This window comes from Filicampus tigris, chromosome 15 (assembly GCF_054856515.1).
Source record: "Filicampus tigris isolate MCC_2025a chromosome 15, RoL_Ftig_1.0, whole genome shotgun sequence".
In the NCBI taxonomy this organism is placed as follows: Eukaryota; Metazoa; Chordata; class Actinopteri; order Syngnathiformes; family Syngnathidae; genus Filicampus; species Filicampus tigris.
In genome coordinates this window covers 19,086,608-19,105,295 of record NC_141231.1, presented here as the reverse complement: position 1 = coordinate 19,105,295, position 18,688 = coordinate 19,086,608, and the positions used below count along the sequence as shown (strand labels likewise).

The 18,688-nt window shown below is 44.9% G+C and overlaps 1 protein-coding gene across 1 annotated transcript; it reads right to left on the bottom strand.

The window, feature by feature from the left end:
* Positions 1-1,304: 1,304 nt before the first annotated feature.
* map1b (microtubule-associated protein 1B) lies at positions 1,305-17,498 on the bottom strand. The gene is made up of 6 exons (XM_086054081.1): positions 17,007-17,498; positions 14,625-14,726; positions 11,463-11,545; positions 10,533-10,673; positions 4,519-10,440; positions 1,305-3,570 (listed from the first exon to the last, which is right to left on the bottom strand). Exons 1-6 carry the CDS (start codon positions 17,215-17,217, stop codon positions 3,415-3,417), a joined length of 6,615 nt encoding a protein of 2,204 aa, XP_085910207.1. The 5' UTR covers positions 17,218-17,498; the 3' UTR covers positions 1,305-3,414.
* Between the last annotated feature and the right edge of the window lie 1,190 nt (positions 17,499-18,688).

Sequence of the window (18,688 nt, the reverse complement as noted above, 5' to 3'; positions counted from 1 at the left end):
GCTTCTGATGTCATCGACATACGCCACGCGTCATTTACCACGTTTTATTATTCTTTTTTTTATTTTGGTTTTAATTCTGAAATTTCACATACAAACAATTAAGGCAAATATTGATCTTCAAAATTGTACAGTTGAAACAGAATACAAGGAAAATAAAATAGTAATACAATTAAAAAAAGAAAAATATAAACTACATAAAATAAAATATATTATGTGGGTCTCAATCAAGAAGAGCAACAAGGTCCATCAAAGACAATAGTCTCTGGGCATTTTTGTTTGACATTTAATACAATGATTTTTTGTGTTAAGCTTGAGATCATTTTTCAACTGTTGATGTGAGGCATGGCCTTGAGGAATTTACATCTATGAATAAAATGTTTCACAAGAGAAATCAAATTGTTCACCAAAAGTCCAAGTTCTTCTTCTTTAACTGAACTCCCACTTTAATGGACACCCGGTTTAAAGAGTGCAACGAAATTTGTTTGGTTAATAACAAGCTCTATAAGGACAACCGAAATTCTGACACATGCTTGCATTCAAAGAAAATATGTTGCACCGTTTCCATGTGATTCTCACAAACTCCACACAAGTCATTGTCCCCCACAAAAAGGACCGTGTCGACCCCGGGACGGAATGCCCAGCTCTGGATGTAACGAAAAATATCTGGTCACTTTTCAAAGTAAAATATTTTTCAGGCTCGGATAATAATCTCTGCGGCCCACCACTGCCCGGTTTTTAACATGCAAGTAGCTGCACTTGGGTGCGTCTACGTTTTCCAATCTGATCATCATCATCATAGGATAATCCGCACACGCTTTTGATTTCCCGGCGACAAGCAGCCACACGTTGGCTTATTACATTTTTCCTTTGATTTTCTCGCACCACGAACTTGCCTCTGGCTCTGGTTTCTGAAAGCGCCTGAGGAGTCCCGGAGAGACAAAGCTTCCATTCATCACAGTGTGAAGCGCACATTCAACATAGAACGGCTGCGTTGTTGTGCCAAAAGCTTCCCCCCCCACCCCCCCCTGATTATTTTAGGTGTAATTCCACTGCCATTCACTAGATGGCAGCACACTATTGTGTATGACACTGTGTAGAGTGAAAACGTAGTATTTCAAACTCAGCCTAGTTTTTTGTTAGATTGATTGCCAAATCCTCTTTAGTTCTGCTTTTTATGCCTAGAGAACGCGACGGCTGTCATTTAATGATGTACATACTTGCTTTCCTGAACAGGTTTGTTTTCTCATTAGTGTAACTGAAAAAAAATGTAAAAGTGCCTTGACAAAGACAAAAGGGAACAGTCGTTTGTTTTCATCAACATACTCCCTTTTTATTAATGTGTTGCATTTGGAATCATTCAGCAGTGGTGGTTGCGCTTGTGTTACACATTGCACACAAAGTCAGAAAGCGCGCACAAATACTTTCACTTGGAACAAATGGCGAGAGCTCACATACAATATGAGTTTGTGTAGGAGGGCGGTGTTGAGAGCACAAGACACAGACAGGATAAACCACAAGGCTACTGCAGATTAACAGTGTTGACGGGAGGAAAAAGGCAGATCATTCGACAGTAGAAGAAGCGAAAGTTGTCTGTATTGTCATTCAAAGATGGTCTTTTGTCGCAATCGTCAACCGCTGACATTTAAGACATATCAGGTGAATTCCAATAGCCTAGCGGTTGCTAATAGTCCAGAACAGTAAAATTCCACCAAATCGTGCTTTGTTTTTTGCAGTGAAAGGGCAAGTTTGAATTTAGCGTTACACACCTTCAGTGCAGCATCACGTTGTGAAACAACATGCTAGGCACTGACACATCACTGATCTGAAGAAATATAGCGTAATTTATAGGAATAAGAGGCAGAGAAGGTCCAGTAATAGTCGTTCCCACAAGCAGATAGAATATATGCTAGTGAGTATTGTTGTATGCTCTGTTTGTGTCTGTTGCTGCTCCGTATATGTTAAAGTACCAGTTGTTTGAAGGTTTATAATTATGGTAACATCTATGCTAATTACTGTTAGCTTGTCTATGGTATTTCACATTATACTGTATGTGAGCTTTATGTTAGCAGACCTTCATAATAACACTGTAAATTGCGAACATCTGTGAATACCTGAAAAATTGAAACAATTTTGGAAAAAAAATGTGGGGTTTTCCACAAATAAGTGTAGGACCAGTTTAAAAAAAGCAAATAAACAAGGGCTTCAGCAAACATTGGGGGATAAGATAAAAAAAAAAAAAAATTAAATCCACTAATTGGTGAATTCACAAATGCCAAACCGCAATTATGTAATGGTCCACTGTAAAATGTTTGATTCTCTTATGCTTTATGGATCCGAACCAGGCCTTATATGAGTAACGCAGCTGTAGCATTTTTTTATTAATCAAAGTAGTCATCTTGGTTAGCATAGCTCATCTGAGCTCACGTCCCATCATAAACAAGTAATGTATTTGCAGTGTAGCATTAGCTTTTTGGTTAACAAGCTAACAACAATTATTTTAACATTGCTAAGCTCGTTCCAGAGTGAAGCTAGCTAACCAACCGTAGCATTTTGGTAAATGAGCTAAGTAGCTAAACTCATTAGCTTAGTTGGACCAATTTTGCTAGTGCCATGCATGGTAACCAAGCCCCACGCTAGTAGTCTAGCATTTTGGTTAACGAGCTAACGATGACGTAGCATTCTTTCCCGAATAATACAAGTGCATTATTCGCTCGGTGCAAACAAAACTTGATTTTTGAGGGATTCAAATGACTATAGCGACGACACCATAGCATTATGTGATTGGCCGGTCTGCATTTTGGAGGTGTGGCTATGCAAAAGGTCAAATAGCGACAACGCTGCGCCCAAAATTATAGTTTGCTCAACTAACTTCTTTCATCAAGCTCACTTCCCCCTGGGCCCTGTAATTTCTTTGTGGAAGGCTGAAGAAAAACCCTCATTTAAGTACAAAGTGAATGCTAATTCATGCACAGAGCTATTCATAAATATTTTACAATGCCTTAGCACAGGGTTTTAGCCTTCGTGTTCCCAACTGTGTGACCATTTCAGGATGTTTTGTCCATTAGCGTTCTGTTTATTGGATACATTCATTACTCACCATCCCAGTAAGGCAAAGATCTGTTGTTTCTTTAGCCATTCGGCAAGATTAAAACACATTGTGTTGGACTGGAAAGATGGGTGAGCAAAGTCAAAACCAAAAGCACATTTTTTTTCCAGGCATCTTTTCCCTGAAATGTGCCGTCTCACAGCGTTTCAATAGTTCCTTGGTAGTGAGTAGTGAATTGATATTCAGTAGTGTATTGCGGCTGTTAATTTGACGTGTGTGAAAGTAGGTGTGACAGTTTTCCGGCTACATCGCTCGATTACGTTCGCTCATGATGAAGGCGACAGGCCTCCAAAAGGAACAACTTTGTCCTACATTTCTATCTTACACGCTGGGAAGGACTCGTCCTGCATGACCACCGTGCTGCTGCTGGCCAGGACCATGATGTTCAGCTCCTGTTGCTTATCATGGCTCTCCTGGTACCACTCCCTCATCACATCTGTGTCATGGGTCGGTATCAGCGTGACCTGATGGCCGGGAGAAAGCAGGAGTTAACCGTTTGGGCCTGACACATCAACATTTCCAATGGTAGTCTGTTATTTGGATGTTCAAAAAGTCTAGGGCTGGATTGTCCAGCTCCGGTCTTCGAGGGCCAATGACTAGCACGTTTTAGATGTGTCCTTCCTCCAACACACCTGATTGAAATGATCAGCTCATCAGCAAGTTCTGAAGAACCCGGCATACGATCCGGATCGTTTGAACCCGGTGTGTTGGAGGACGGAGACATCTAAAACATGTAGGACAGCAGTCCTACCGGGTGGTACCGGGCTATGCAGAGAGGCTAAACAAAGAGCCTGAAAGAAGGTTTACTTTGAAAATCAGATGCATCTGACTGTACCTCTGGTCACATTGATAAATTGCTCATTTCAGTCACGTAATATGGTAGTACAAAAATAAGCCCAAAAGCAAGCTAAGATGTGTTCAAACAAATGTCTTTGGAGAGCTTCTTCACAAAGGTGAGAGGCCAAATGATGATACAGAACTTCAAAGAAGAAGAAATCAAGCTTGTTCTGCCTACAAAGTTCTACGTGTTGACAGGCTCACAACTGAAGCAATGAAGCGTTTGAAACAGACCCCCAAAAAACCTACTAAATACCTAACTTTCTTTTCCAACATCCTGTCTTGGTGAGGTAGGATTTTCTGCCAATACAGCTATCAAAACAAAACTCTGGCATAGACTGGGCAGTAGTATGACTCTTTGGGTGTCAACGTCTCCCCGAACCCCAAGCTGGGGACTGGCTTTTTGAAGAGAAACAGGTTCAGGTCTCCCACAAATTACAGCAACTGCATTCATTGTAATGAGTTTTATTTTTAATAATTTGTTTTTATTTGCTGATGTATAAGTTTGGGGACCACTGCTCTATAGAGATGAAGGGTTCTTAAAAACATATCTACAGATCACACAAGTGACAAACCTGCATTTTATCCTCCCACCGGGCTTTCCCTTCCAGGAGAGCGTCGAGCACAGCACGACTGGGCTCCTGAGATGTCTGGTCATTGCCACTGATCACATAGTACGAGGAGCGCACCCGCTGGAAGAATTCGGAATCCACATTCTTAGCACTACAGTGATTGGGGATGTAAACCAAATCCATGTACATGGGAGGACAGTTGGGTAGAGATGCCACACTTGACACCTTCCCGCTGGTACTTCGAGACGCCGACGTATTGGTTGCATTTTTGGCATCTTTTCCCTCTCCAAGACTCTTCTTGGGAGAGGCAGTCTTTGAGTCCTTCACTTTTGACAGACCGGTTTTTCGAGCTGGCGAAGAGGCCTTATTGGTGAGCTTTTTCTTCTTGGGCTTTTCCACGGCTTCTGTGTTAGCATTGTGGTGGTTTTCCTCAGCCTTGAGGGCTTCTGGATCGACCATGCAGACATCATGGGGGCCCGCGGATGGAGCCGAGTCCCTGAGCGCTACAGGAGAGGGATCGGCATGCCTGTAGGTGAGGGTTCTATCGGTGGGCAGAGTTTCTGAGTCATCTTCTGAATCAATGTTAGCATCTGCCGTAATCGAGGGGCACTCCTCTGTCCCTGGCGGAACATCAGAATCGGTCTGAGAGGGGACAGATTCACTTATAGATGTGGGAGGAGTCTCCTCACATTGCTTGGCAGGAAGCTTACCCCCTGGAGGCGGAGGTCCACCTCCCACCATATCAAGAGGCTTCTCTTCCTCCAAAGTTCTCTCTTCATTGAGGAAATATTCAAGAGGGTTGGGGTTGATGAAAGACGGTGAAAGTTCTGTCTTGGGATGACGGTATTCGCAAGAAGTAACTAAACAGAGGTCAACGTCTGTCTTGGAAATGGATGGACTGATCTTGGATGAGTCTGGCTCCATGAAGCTGTAGACTGTGTTATAAGTACATGGATGTGAGGACGGAGGTAGACATGACGGAGAAGAGACTTTGGGGCTGACGGGAGATTTCACTCCAAGTATTGAATTGTCACATGTCAACAGGTTGGTCTGCTTTTTTGGCAAAGGTTTCCCTTCGTCTAGAGACCATATTGCAGATGATGACAGGGATGATGTCGATTCAGAGGGTTTGTCAAATTTCTCCTGTTCGTCAGACTTGTGCTCCGCAGACGGTGAAAAGGGGCTGATGTTTCTTTCCACAGGACTTACTGAAACCGGGGAGGCATCACTGGAATGGCGGGAATGAGGGGGAGAGTGTGTGAGAGGGGCTACCTTTGTCATTTCAGAGGGTTTGTCAAATTTCTCCTGTCCGTCAGAATTGTGCTCCGCAGACGGTGAAAAGGGGCTGATGTTTCTTTCCACAGGACTTACTGAAACCGGGGAGGCATCACTGGAATGGCGCGAATGAAGGGGAGAGTGTGTGAGAGGGGCTACCTTTGTCATTTCAGAGGGTTTGTCGAGTTTCTCAAGTCCGTCAGACTTGTGCTCCGTAGACGGTGAAAAGGGGCTGATGTTTCTTTCCACAGGACTTACTGAAACCGGGGAGGCATCACTGGAATGGCGGGAATGAGGGGGAGAGTGAGTGAGAGGGGCTACCTTTGTCATTTCAGAGGATTTGTCGAGTTTCTCAAGTCCGTCAGACTTGTGCTCCGTGGACGGTGAAAAGGGGCTGATGTTTCTTTCCACAGGACTTACTGAAACCGGGGAGGCATCACTGGAATGGCGGGAATGAGGGGGAGAGTGAGTGAGAGGGGCTACCTTTGTCATTTCAGAGGGTTTGTCGAGTTTCTCCTGTCCGTCAGACTTGTGCTCCGCAGATGGAGAAATGGGGCTGATGTCTCTTTCCAGGGGACCTCCTGATAGTGGGGATTCCTCACTGGAATAGGGGGAATGGGGGGCAGAGTGGGCGAGAGAGACTGCCTTCGGTGTGACTGGAGACCCGTCCGTCTGCTCAGTCATCAGGGGCAACTCTGTCATTTGACATGGGGTTGTGACTGAGGGAGTGGACTGGGATGCGTCCGATGGCGTCACAGAAGCAGCATGAGCCGAATCGGCGTCTTCAAAAAGCAAAGGCTTCTCTGCTGGAGAGGTCTGCTCCTCGGATGCTCTCATAACATCTGAAGGACTGTCGTCAATCTCAGTTGGACCATTCTCGGTAGCACGCGAGTTGCTTCCTGCAGATGGGTGCTCTGGAGATTGCTTGCTGAAGTCAAGGGCTAAGGAGTGGTCCGGAGACTCCTGGCCAAGCTCCAGTGACATGGTAGAATGTTCAGGTGACTTTGTGTCATGCATCTGTGCGCTAACTTTGGTCTTTGGTGAGATGTCTGGGGAGATGGACATGGGCCGAGGACTGTCTTCCTTGGATGGAGATGCTGCCTCTGCCTCATGGAAGGTAGTTGGGGTCTGACCTACGGAAGCGGACAAAGAGTCGTCTACTTCTGTCGAGTGAGGAGAGCCGACCTCAGCGTGAAGGGAAGGAGAGTCGGTGGTGGGCTCGGGCAGAGAGCTGGTGGCAAGTGAGGCAGTGGACACCGAGGCTAAATGTGAAAACACGTCCTCTGCTACCACTTCCTCCAGCGGTGTGCCTGACTTGTCTGATGTGCTGCCTTCAGAAATGGACATTTTACTCTCTTCTTTGAAAGCTATGATGGAATGAGGATCCGATTCTTGTCTCGTAAGCGTTGTTGAGGAAAAGACTGATCTGTTGACGTCATCCGGTTCCTTCTTGAAAGGGGAGTCTCTGTCAGTTGAAGGAGTGCTCTTTGGAGAGGAAGCAACCTTGTCCATAGGGGACAAACACTCTTTCTCATCAGGCTTGGGTGTATCCCTGCTGGAGGATTCCTCTTTGTCACTTGTGACCTCCACAATAATCGGACCCTGGTCTTCGTTTTCTGACATGGGTGGCAGAGTTACTGCTTTTTCTTCTGCAGGGGATTGATAATAGGGTGTATGACCTGAGGACTGGGGGGAGCTTGCCCCTTCCAATGTCTTGTCTTCTGGGCTGAGGGTGGAATCACCCATGGCTCTAGTGCACCCTGCTAAAGTAGTGGACAGTTCAATAGGGGTGCCAAACATTGACAGGGAATCAAAGTTGTATTTTTGGTTACTTGGGGGGGAATGCACAAATGGTGCTTCTGAAGTCAGCCTTGCCGAAACTGTGTCCTGCTTTTCATATGATTCCTGAAATGTGGTAAAGCCTTCTACTTTACCATCACTAGGAAGTTTGTCCTCTTCTAATAACGACGGCGGAGATATTGTCGAAGCGGTATGGTTGTACTCTTGGCCCTCTGTTGCATCGCTCTTGGAGCAGTCTGAACAAGGTTTACTCTGAAGTAAGTGTGGTTTGCTCTTCTCACACTCTCCAGATTGTGATATACGTAATCTGCCAAACTCCGGCGATGGAGAGTCGGTTCCATCATTGACTGTTTCATCGCTCAAGCCATCCCTCGGAGTTAACATCTCATCAAATGGAGTCGGCACACTAGAGATCTCAATGGTGGACTGCGTAAGGCCAGAGGTGACAGTAAATTCCTCGGGTACTTCGTCTGAGGCAGTTGAGCTCTCAATGCCTGCCGGAAACATTTCATCGTGGATGGATGTGGCGGGGGAAACGGGTGATGACTCTTTGGGTGAGGCTGAAACAATCAGTTCTTTTTTCTCTGTTATGCTTTCGCCCATGTTTTGATCATCTCCACGATCATGATCATCAAGAGTTTCACAGGACTCTTCGTGATTTGATGCCACTCTCTGTGGCTCATAAACCTCCTCGTTTTCCCCTTTCTCTTCGTAATCGGCTCCGTCGGACGCTTCCTCCATTACAGTTCCCTCATCTTCATACTTTTCACTCATGTTGTTGTTGGGTTTACCCTTGAGAGCTTGTTCATCTGGAGTCCCTCCATTTTCCCCTTCAGCCTCCGTTGTGGCAATTCCCTCATCAACAGACTCCAGTGCCTCGGGGGACTCTGTGGTCCGCATCGACTCTTTACAGCGGGTTGTTATCGTAGCCTCCTCTTGTACAACTGCTGCATCCTCTACTAGATCTGCTCGGAGCTCTTCAAAGTCCTTGGTGAGGTCTTCTGGGGAAGACATTGCAGCCCTTTCTGCCTCCGGGTCTACAGTAAGAGTAACAGCAGCAGGTGCACTTTTGGCAGCATCCATTTTCCCATCAACCTTTGGTGCTTTTGAACCTCCTTTGGCTTTCAGTTTTGAGGGTGCACCTGCATCTTTCTTTGCCACGTCTTTTTTCAGGGTCTTTGGTTTGGGGGACAGGCCTTTGTCATCTCCAGAAGAACATACCTTTTTGGTGTCTTTTGACAGCTTTTTAACATCCTTCTTCTGCTCTCTCTTTTCATCCTTCTTCTCCTTTAAAGGAGAATCTCTCCTGATGTCCTTTTTCACATCCCTTTTCTTTACTTCCTCTTTCTTCACCCTTTCATCTTTCTTAAACTCTCTTTTAAGGATGTCCTCTTTTTTGGCTACTTCTTTTTTAACCTCCTTTTTCTTCTCCAGAGATATTTTAATGTCTTTCTTGGCAATCCTGTCCTTTTCAGGTTTCACTTTAATTAGCGATGTCTTTTTTTCTGGTGTTTCTTTCTTGGAAGTTTGGTCTGGTTTTGCCTTTGATTCTTTCTCTGAAGCCTTTGGTCGTTCCTTCTTCTGCGGGTTTTTTTCTTTTTTCTCTGCCTTTTGTTGTTTTTCACGAGACAGTTGATCTGCATCTTCCTTGGGTTTCTCTGCCACCTCCTCTCTGGATTCTTTCCTGACACCTTTGCTTGGTGACGACTTTGGAGTCGACTTCAGGCTCTCTTTGCTGTCCGCTCTGTTTTTCATCTTGGCTTGCTTCACCGTCGGTGTTGATGGTACTTCGATAGACATTGGTTTTTGAGTGACAACTGCCTGCTTCAAGAAGTCCAGGTGCTTCAGTTTTTCCAAACCTTCAAAGATGTGCTGTTGGGTGGAATTTCCCGGAAAGAGAACACGCACGACTTTCTCAGAGGGGTTCGCGGGGTGCCACACGATGAGAGAGGTGATAGATGTCAAGTAAGATACAGGGAACTCTGACTCTTTCCCGTTTGGAAGTAGGATGGAAGCGGTATCTTTTTCGCTTCCTGTCCACTGCTTCATAAAATGTTGCATCTCCTTGCTGTTCTTTGCCGGACTGAGCACGTACATCTCGAGCTTCCCCACGCCCATCTTCTGAAAAAGTATGATGGGTTCAATCGTGTTTCCAACAGGCCGCTGCAGTGGCTCAGTCCTCAGATTCAGCTTCGCGAGGAACTGCTCGGTGGCCACCGCCTCTTCAAGATTCTTGCGTACTCTGTAATTAGGTTCGGGGTTTTCCAAATTTTCCGGAAGGTTCACAAACACAACGCCGATATCCGGCGAGATCATGTTCTTAACCCAGTCGCTGTTCGCCGTTGAACCCTGCGACTGCTCCTCTTCCAGCTCGGCGATCTTTCTTTGCAGCATGCTATTGATGCCCGGCAGGTTATCGTCGCCGATGTGGGTCAGCAAGATGGAGTCCACGCGGTCAAGGTGCCTCACTAGCTTCCAGAAGCATGACTTCCTGTCGGAGCCGCCATTGATTAGCATGTTGAAGCCATTGACGGCAAAGAGAGCGGAGTCGCCGCGACCGCCGGGGAAGATGTAGCAACATGGCTTGGAGAGCTTCAGGAAACCACCGGAGGCCGGCGGTTCCAGCATGTCGAAAGGCGTCAGGATCTCGACGGATTCGGATAGATACTCTGTGAACTCAGAGAGGCCCTCCATTTCAGGGAGGATGAGCACCGAGTTCAGCTTCATGTTGATGAACTCTTGCAGGTTGTGTTTGTCCAGGTTGGAGTTTTTCCAGTCACCTTGATCAGGGCAGGAGAGCGTCAGGTTGGCTTTGTTTTCCGGGTGAATGGTGCTCAGCAGTTCACCAATCTGAGCAAGGGCAATAAAAAAAATGGTTTTGTTATTTTCGCAAATACTGCAGTCTTCAAACATTTGGGATAAGGAAGAAACGGTGAACACACCTCTTGGTCAGTGAATATATCGATGAATTTTGAGAAGGAAAACGATCCAGACTGAAGTAGGAGCTCCCCAGTGCTTTCTGTGCATTGGCCCGACAGGATCAGAAGCTTGTGTCTGGCAGAATCAGAGATCATCAATCGAACCTGAAAAGAAAATACCACTGGGGTAAATGTCATTCTGCTTGAAAGTAGGATAGGTACATTCTACTTGATGGTGGTGAGAATTATATGGCATGTAGGGTTGGAAACATTCCATGGGGATTAACGGGAAGAATGGGAATGCAAAGTATCTACTTTGGAACATATCCATAATCGCCATTTCAACTTCTTTTGTAAACGCTAGAGCAGGGCTCGCCAGCCATTTTGGAAACCTGAGAGCTACTTCTTGGCTACTGATTAGTGCAAAGGGCTACTAGGTTGATATAGACCTGTGAAATAACAACTTTACTCAAATTACCTTTAATCATGCTGTTATACGTTAATATAATGAATAATATTCAAATTTGCGAAAATATTGCTCAAGGTATGATTTCTCACAATAAATAGGAAGCAGATAAATATCAATATGCAACACTATTTCTATACATCTCTGGCAGTGTAACAACCTCACATAATAATCGGATTATTGACTGAAGAGACGAGGAGAATAAAAGCATTTAAACAAGGCTCCTGCCAGTTTATAATACAACCGGCTTAGCGTCACCATGAGCTAGTTGGCCGTGCTGTGTGGTGATATTACGAATGCCCGCTTGGACTCATCACATGACCGGCGGCTAGACATCTGCGCTCCCGAGCGTCTGTCAAAAAGATCCGTACATTTACATTGTGGGTCAGTCTAATTCCTGAGGCTGCGAACCATGTTTCCTTCTAAACCCGTTGAGGAATCAGGTGTGGAACAGGCAGAACGTAGCTATAGTCGTTGTCCAGTTTCACCTCGGTGCTGACAGTGTCGTCTGAGGGGTTGATGAGCACCACCGTCTCCAGCACGTTACTTTTATGATGAAGAATTCTCTGGCCTGCAAAAATAAATGGAAAGCAAAAATGTCACTTTGGCCTTGGGCTCAATTCACTGGCCGAATGCTGAAAATTCCCACTTTGCCCCGTTTTCCAAATTTGCCAACACAAAACCCCATTCAAGCGAATGCGGCGTTACATGAAAAAAAAAAAAAATTCACCGCCCATCTTTCCCATCTTAAATTGAAACGTTTCCTCTCATTCAGAGCATCTTGGAAAGTATTTTCCGTATTTCAAGAATTCACAAAATTCACCCCAAACGTCATGTTGATTCGTTAAGGAATAAATGTTGCATATCCAAATCAGGTTATTTCAAGACGCCATTGTGTTGTTCAAGTAGCAACGGTTTGTGATGACATTGCCTCGGGGTCTGGAAAACGAATTCAGCCGTCAGCCGTTATGTTGCGACACGCTGCCGGGAACAACTTGAAAATAAACGCTTGCCTAAGCATTGATGTCCATATATTATTTGGTTGGGTAAGGTTTATTCTCAAATTGGCCTTTTTACCACATTAGTGCGGCGATGCATAGCATCATAGCATGTCGAGGCACCGGTAAATGTCTAAACAAGGTCAACATTTTTGTTACATTAACACCCGTGTATCATACTCATAATACTTTTTGGGGAAGAAAATGCGTATTATGCACAGGATTTTACGGTAATTCATTAAGATGAGTTCGAACAGATTGATTTTTCATTTGTTTTGTTTGGTCTGTGTATACGTGTTGCGTCTTGCACATCTGATGTATGCATGTGTGCGTGCCAGACACACCCAAGCCCCCCCATGACAAGCGTGATCCTTAAAGCGACAGCCTTCCTCGCGGGCAGCAAAGTCCACGGGCTTCATTTTCTCTCCCTTTGTCTCGTGGGAGTGGGCGTCGGCCTCCAGCTTGCATTTGCACTGCTGCCGCCTGACAAAGCGTCAAGACCAGCGCACCGTAGCGGACGTGACCCCTGCAACGAACCGGCGAAACTCGCCGCCAACTGCCCCCGCCCCCGCCCCCTCCACCTCGGTCCCGCCTCATTGGCGTCCCGAGGCAGACTGTCACACAAACAAGCACACGGGAGGAAATTGATGTGTGGAAGGCACCGCACCAAAAATAGATCAGTGGAACAACTGCAGAGACGAGCTTCCCTCCTTTTGCTTAAAAAAAATCAATAAATAAAACAGCTTACATCATGAGGATAAAACGGTGTGCCACCAAATACTCAGGAAGACAACAGTGTTAAAAAACACTGGAATTTTTGGAATTTGAATGAAGCGGCAAAATGCAGCCGTTTTGATCCAGCTCAGTGGGCGGCCATTTTGCCACTTGCCAGAGGAGTTCCGCTTGTGAACGTCACATGAGCAAACCTAGAAAACAAGTGAGGCGTAATGGTCGTTAACCGATCCCTTAGACCAAAGTTAGGATACTGACAACAATGAGACTCCTCAAATAGAATCCGAAAAAAATGATTGAAAAAAAAAAAAAACCAAAACACGTTTATTTGTCATTATCCTTCCTTGTCATCGTTATTCCCGCCCAAGTGACCTCCAAGTGCACTGATGCAGTGAGATGGATCATGTCTGTCCTTCTCTCCACAAAAAACAAAACAAAACACCTGCTGCTTTTTTTTTTTTTTTTTTTTTTAGGAAAGAAGGAGCAATATGCAGTTTGATTGGCCCCTTTCCAAAAGCTCTCAGGTCTCCTTCATTAGCCTTTTGTCCCAATGCTTTTGTCCTGACTCGATGTGCTAATCATCATCGAGCCGGACGTCAATGCTGCATCGTCTGCTACTCGGGGGGGCGGCACACCCTTAATTACCAACTCCCAAATGAACTGCGCAGGCGCTGCTGTGTTGCAGAGCAACGGCGCGCTAGAAAGGAGAGTTGCTAGCCATCGGGAGAGGAAAGGACAAAAAGCAGAGTTGTTGATGCCAATGCGGTGGCAGGCGATTCTTCTCACTGCCAGCCACGTTAGAGCATTTGGACATTTTCAATGACCGAATCTACTTGTACAAAAGGAAAGGATAGACTCTCTACTTTCACCAGACAAAAACAGGGATTCTGCCTTGCTCCATTCTTTGATAATTAGCACTCGAAAGCAGATTGCCCGTCCGCGTGTGTTGATCCACTGTTCGTGTTCCGATATCCGTTGCTTAAAGGGTTAAAACACAGCAGAACTGATGCTATTTGTTAGCCGCTTTCTGCATTGTGTGTTAGCAATAAGCTAAGCAGACTTGATTCAAGCAAAGCCACACTGTTGCTCAGTGGCGGAAGGCCATGGCATGGATGGAAGTCAAAGCCCCCCAAAATGTCCCAATGACGGCTTGCGTCTGGAAAAACTCGTACGTTGAGTCACTCGTATGGCAAGGCGGCGGGGCTTCGCTCGTGCGTCCCATCGTATTTTGGCCCGCAGAAAAGACCGCTCACAAGGGATTGTTCACAGCCATCTTGGAAACCGTCGCCACTGCCCTCATCTTGGGAGAGAGGATGCAGAGGAAGCGACACCCCCGCCGACCCCCTCCGAAAGGATTTTCATGTTCTGCCGCATCGTCTCCACTTTCATTTGTGCCACGAGATCCGCCGCAGTTCCGCAAATAGTGCCCGCCGCCCGATCATGACGGGCCAATTTGTCTTGCGCTCGGATGAATAAACGCCGCACCCTAAGACACCTGAAATGGGGTGTGCTGCAGGACACGATTCAATCATGTCAACTGAGGTGATTGCAGTTGCAACTGGAAAAAGGAAACATTTATTTGATTATCTATTTGAGCGATGAGCATGATTTGAGGAAATACGGTAATGTTGAAATACAGTATAAATATTTGCACAAATAAAGGTCTCCCCTCTAATGGAAAGTTAAACGGACCTACGTGGTTATATAAAAGGTTCAATGCATTTTTTAAAAAAAGAAATAGTTGAGTAAACAATCGCCCTGGCCACAAAATGAGGAGATATGGGACTAGCATTACAAACACATTATTTGTAGAAATAAAGGCATCCCCTCTAATGCGAGCCCAAATTCTGGTGGACGGCCAGTTGAGGAACAGCAACGACTGCGCATGGGTGTCAATACGGTATGAAAGGGACGTTTTACCTTTGACATCTGCCGAGAAACGTGCCGAGTGTCGGGATACGAAGAGTTTGAGCTCCTGGTCCAGGTTACAGTCCATCAGATTGGCGTCCCACGAGCGGATACCTGAAAAGAAAGATTAGGCAAAATAAAATAAACACGCACAAATACACAAATAAACACCGTCATTATTGTACTGATATCACAAGCATCCCCCCCCCCCCCCCAACCAAATCCCGTTCCATAAATTGAATTGTGAAGTGGCACCTTGACGTACAGTATAAGGGCCCCAAAATTGTGCTGTGAAACAAGATTTTTCTTCATCAAAAATGTAAATAACATTTTAAAAAGTTGTTGTTTGGTTTTGGGGTGTGTGTGGGGCGGCTGGAAGGGATTAATGGCATTTCAATCCATGTTAATTTGTTTCTGTGATTCAATTTGTTCTCTCTCTAAATATATATACAGTACCGGGTATATAAAATGAATGATGTGGTGTGAAAAATTACCCACTAATATCTTATGGTAATTTACTTTCCAAATACAGTAAAATACTGTTAAAATAAATGACAGTAGGTGCATTGTAAAACAATTTTACAATTATAATAACAATTTCAATATTTTACAGTGAAATTCTTTCAGTGTGCGCACAATGTGCAGCTTTTATTGAGTACACTTCAGTTGTATTTCGCTTTAAAGCTCAAAACATTAGCGTCTAATCTTTTACACAGCTGTTTGCTTACAAATGCAATTTACATTTTAAAAAAACATTATTCAAATCCAGTACAGTTAATTTGAACTTTTCAAATACAGTACATTTTAAAGTACAGTTCAGTTGTATTTAACTTGTATGTGCAATAAATTTTAATTGGATCATTACAAAAGTGGTCTTTTTTTTTTTTTTACATATCCATGTTTAAATGTGTTAATATTGAAACAGTGTATTACAATGTCCTAAACCTTGCTCTTTTTTAATATAATGCAGTACAGTACATGTATTAAGTAAATCTCTGTTGTATTTAACTTTTAAGTAATTTGCAATGAATCTTTTTTTTTTTTGAGGCTGTATAATCACAATGAAATGCAGTGGCAAAAATACGATGCGCTGATGAGACATTTGATGTAACAGTGCATTGGTCTGAGGGAAATCATAACAAGGTGAAAATGATTTTGACAGCATGAGCTTGATCACATCAGACCGAGCTGAGTCACGGCTTCGTCAGCCACACAATGAAACCTCTGTCGTGGTCACTAGCAGGCATTTCTCCTCAAAACAAAGCAATCAGGGTGGGGCACAACGTGTGCTTTGACGCCTGTGGCCCTTCCATAAGCCACAAATGCACATGGGGGGGGCCTTCTTGTTGGTTTGCTCAATGTATTTGTTTTCCATCATCAAAAAATATAATCATACAATTGTTTTTGAATAAAGGGCAACAATGAGGTTAGCAAAAAAAAAAAAATAATCAAGAGAGTCAAAAAATGTATAATTATCTGACTTTGACCCCTGAAAATAGAGATATACTGAACATATATTTGAATGTTATTTCATTTCAACTCCATTATTATAAAAAATGAACTGTCACCGACCGAATGAAGATGATGCTGATTCAAATGCAAATTGCATGTGTGTAGCCTTTGTGAAAACTCAGCTAACAAATACTTTTATGCACAATTCCTCGCTCTAATTTTACGTCACAGAAATGCAATGACATCCTTCCGTTGCACTTTGAAGATGTTGGAGGTATTCCATTTCATTCATAGTACATTACTAAACAAGACAGCAAGAACCTACTGGCAACTAATCAACCCCACCCTCCTCCAACAGACTCTAATGTGATGAGGAGGAGGAGGACGAGGAGGAGGAGGAGGAGGAGGAGAAACTCAGGTGTCACTCTTCAAATACTTTTGGGCCTACTTTCATATAAAGTTGAGTGAATTTCTGCTATCAAAAACAATGGTGTCCTCTGTCCCAAAGTAAGAGTATTATTCAAATATATTTTTTTTAACTAACAGATTGTCTTACTGTAGCTAAAACTTACACATTAGTAAGCAACAAGAAAAAAAACCGAACGTCTTTATTAAGTGATCCTCGCGGCTTCCCGTAGGGACCGCAGTGCGGCCTGAGCCACGCCCACCGGCCGGTGTGGGATGAGAGAGCTGGATGCAGGAGCAGGAGCAGGTGGAGGAGGAGGAGGAGGATGAGGAGCAGGAGGAGGAGGAGGATGGGGTTGGGCTGGGGGCGGGATGCTCCCACGGGATAGGGGGTCAATCAGGTTATAGCTGGAGGATGCCACTCAATTACAAATAATCCCAATAAATATATGAAACGGGAGCGTCACGAATACCCCCCCCCCCCCCCCATGCTTGCACCGAGACCCCTTCCTCTCGCCCTGTTGCTCGCCGGCTTACCCCTCTCGATGTCGGCCACGGCGCACTTGAGGTTCTCCTCGGCGACCACCTCGCCGAGGACCACCAGCAGGTAGAATTTGGCGTCGACGAAGTGGCGCGCCGGGCTGCAGGCCGCCGGACTCCCCGCGGCGGCGCCAGGCGTCACCGTCGCCGGCTCCATCGTCGGCATCGCGTCGGCCGCCGCTGCCCTCTGTTGCACCAGGGCGGACATCGTGGCTGTCCTTCCCTCCTCTTCGGCCTCTTGCTCTTCTTCCTTCTTGCGATGCTGCTTGCGCTGTAGTCGGCGCTCGAGTGAGGACAAGGAGTGGCTCCGGCTGCCTGCAAGCCCCCCCCGCGCGCCCCAACCTCCCTTTTTTTCTGCACACTCACCGCACAGCTGATGTCACTGGCAACGAATCAAACGCACCCTTCCGGAAGGATGAGGAGGACGACAATTTTCTGTGTACATCTATCATCTTTCTTCTATTCAGGGATGGGCAACTTAAACGATGGAGGGGCCACCGTTTTTAATCAGCGCTACTTGGGGGAGGGGGGGAGGGCATATAGGACCCGGCACCTGCTAACCAGATGTACGACGAATATGCCACTTGAAATATGGACGAAATATTTCCATTGAGATGCACTGGAAAATGTGGGTGTATGTTGTATTTTTCTTTGTCACCCACCAACATTCTTCAAAAACGCTGATAAACCTCTAATATTCCTTTCCTACGAAAAACAGGGGTTTACCCCCAACCCCCCCAAAAACCCGCAAAAATGATTTTTTTCATACTGAAAACAAGAACAACAGCAAGATTCGCAGGTGCCGAACCAAAAGTATGCGGTAGTCCACTGTAGCAGAAGAAACATGTTTGATTTTTTGTTTCATTTTGGTAGGGGTGGGGCCAACAGATTTCTACAAAACATTTTTACCCCCCAAAATATTTATATAATTAAAAGTCAATCCCCCAAAGTTCTTTGCAACAATGTGTGTAATAATGCAAAATGACCACCCCCAGAGTTGGACAAAATCACGTAGATTTTACTCATATTCAACAAACGCAATATTAATCAGAATGCCGTGTTTATAGTGGGAGTATAGTGGGAGTGTATAGAACATATTCTTGCAAAGATCAATTTTGGGGTGACTTCCTCCTTTAAAATAAGGATATGGATATAACGTTACAATAATATACAAAATATCTTTTTTCCCTACCTTATTTTTTTTTACCAATGGTGCTCTTTGGGGTGTGGCTTGTGGCTGTAAAAAAAAACATGGTATGTGTTATATTGCTAACAAGAAATGAAAATATATATATATCAAGTATATTTATAAATAAAAGCACATGGTCACCTGCTGTGTTTTTTTCCAAGGGAATAACGAGGTGTCTATTTGCATTTACTTGTTCAGCGCAAGACATCTAAAAGGGATTTTCCTTTCCAAAGGAAAGGAAAAGCCGTGCCTGCAGGAAGCTTGAAAGCAAATGATAAAAGACCAATCAATCAATATGAAACGCGCCGCGGTGTTTTTGCGTTTGATGGAGCCTCGCGGGCGTTTGGATGCTGAGCTATAGCTTTACAGCCAGCATCAAAACCGTTTTTCAAAGGAACGGAGTTCCACTTTTGAGAATTGGGGGACAGCTGCAATTCGCCCACTTGCAAATAGAGAGTTGCATGATGGGACTGAAGCAATTCGGCCATCT

What these genes read in the sequence shown, in the direction of transcription:
- map1b (XM_086054081.1), bottom strand. Translation starts at nt 17,217, where the DNA reads ATGTCCGCCCTGGTGCAACAGAGGGCAGCGGCGGCCGACGCGATGCCG. An exon ending in CGTGGCCGACATCGAGAGGG is followed by an intron (nt 14,727 to 17,006) that starts GTAAGCCGGCGA and finishes CTTTCTTTTCAG; the next exon opens with GTATCCGCTCGTGGGACGCC. An exon ending in ATATATTCACTGACCAAGAG is followed by an intron (nt 10,441 to 10,532) that starts GTGTGTTCACCG and finishes GCCCTTGCTCAG; the next exon opens with ATTGGTGAACTGCTGAGCAC.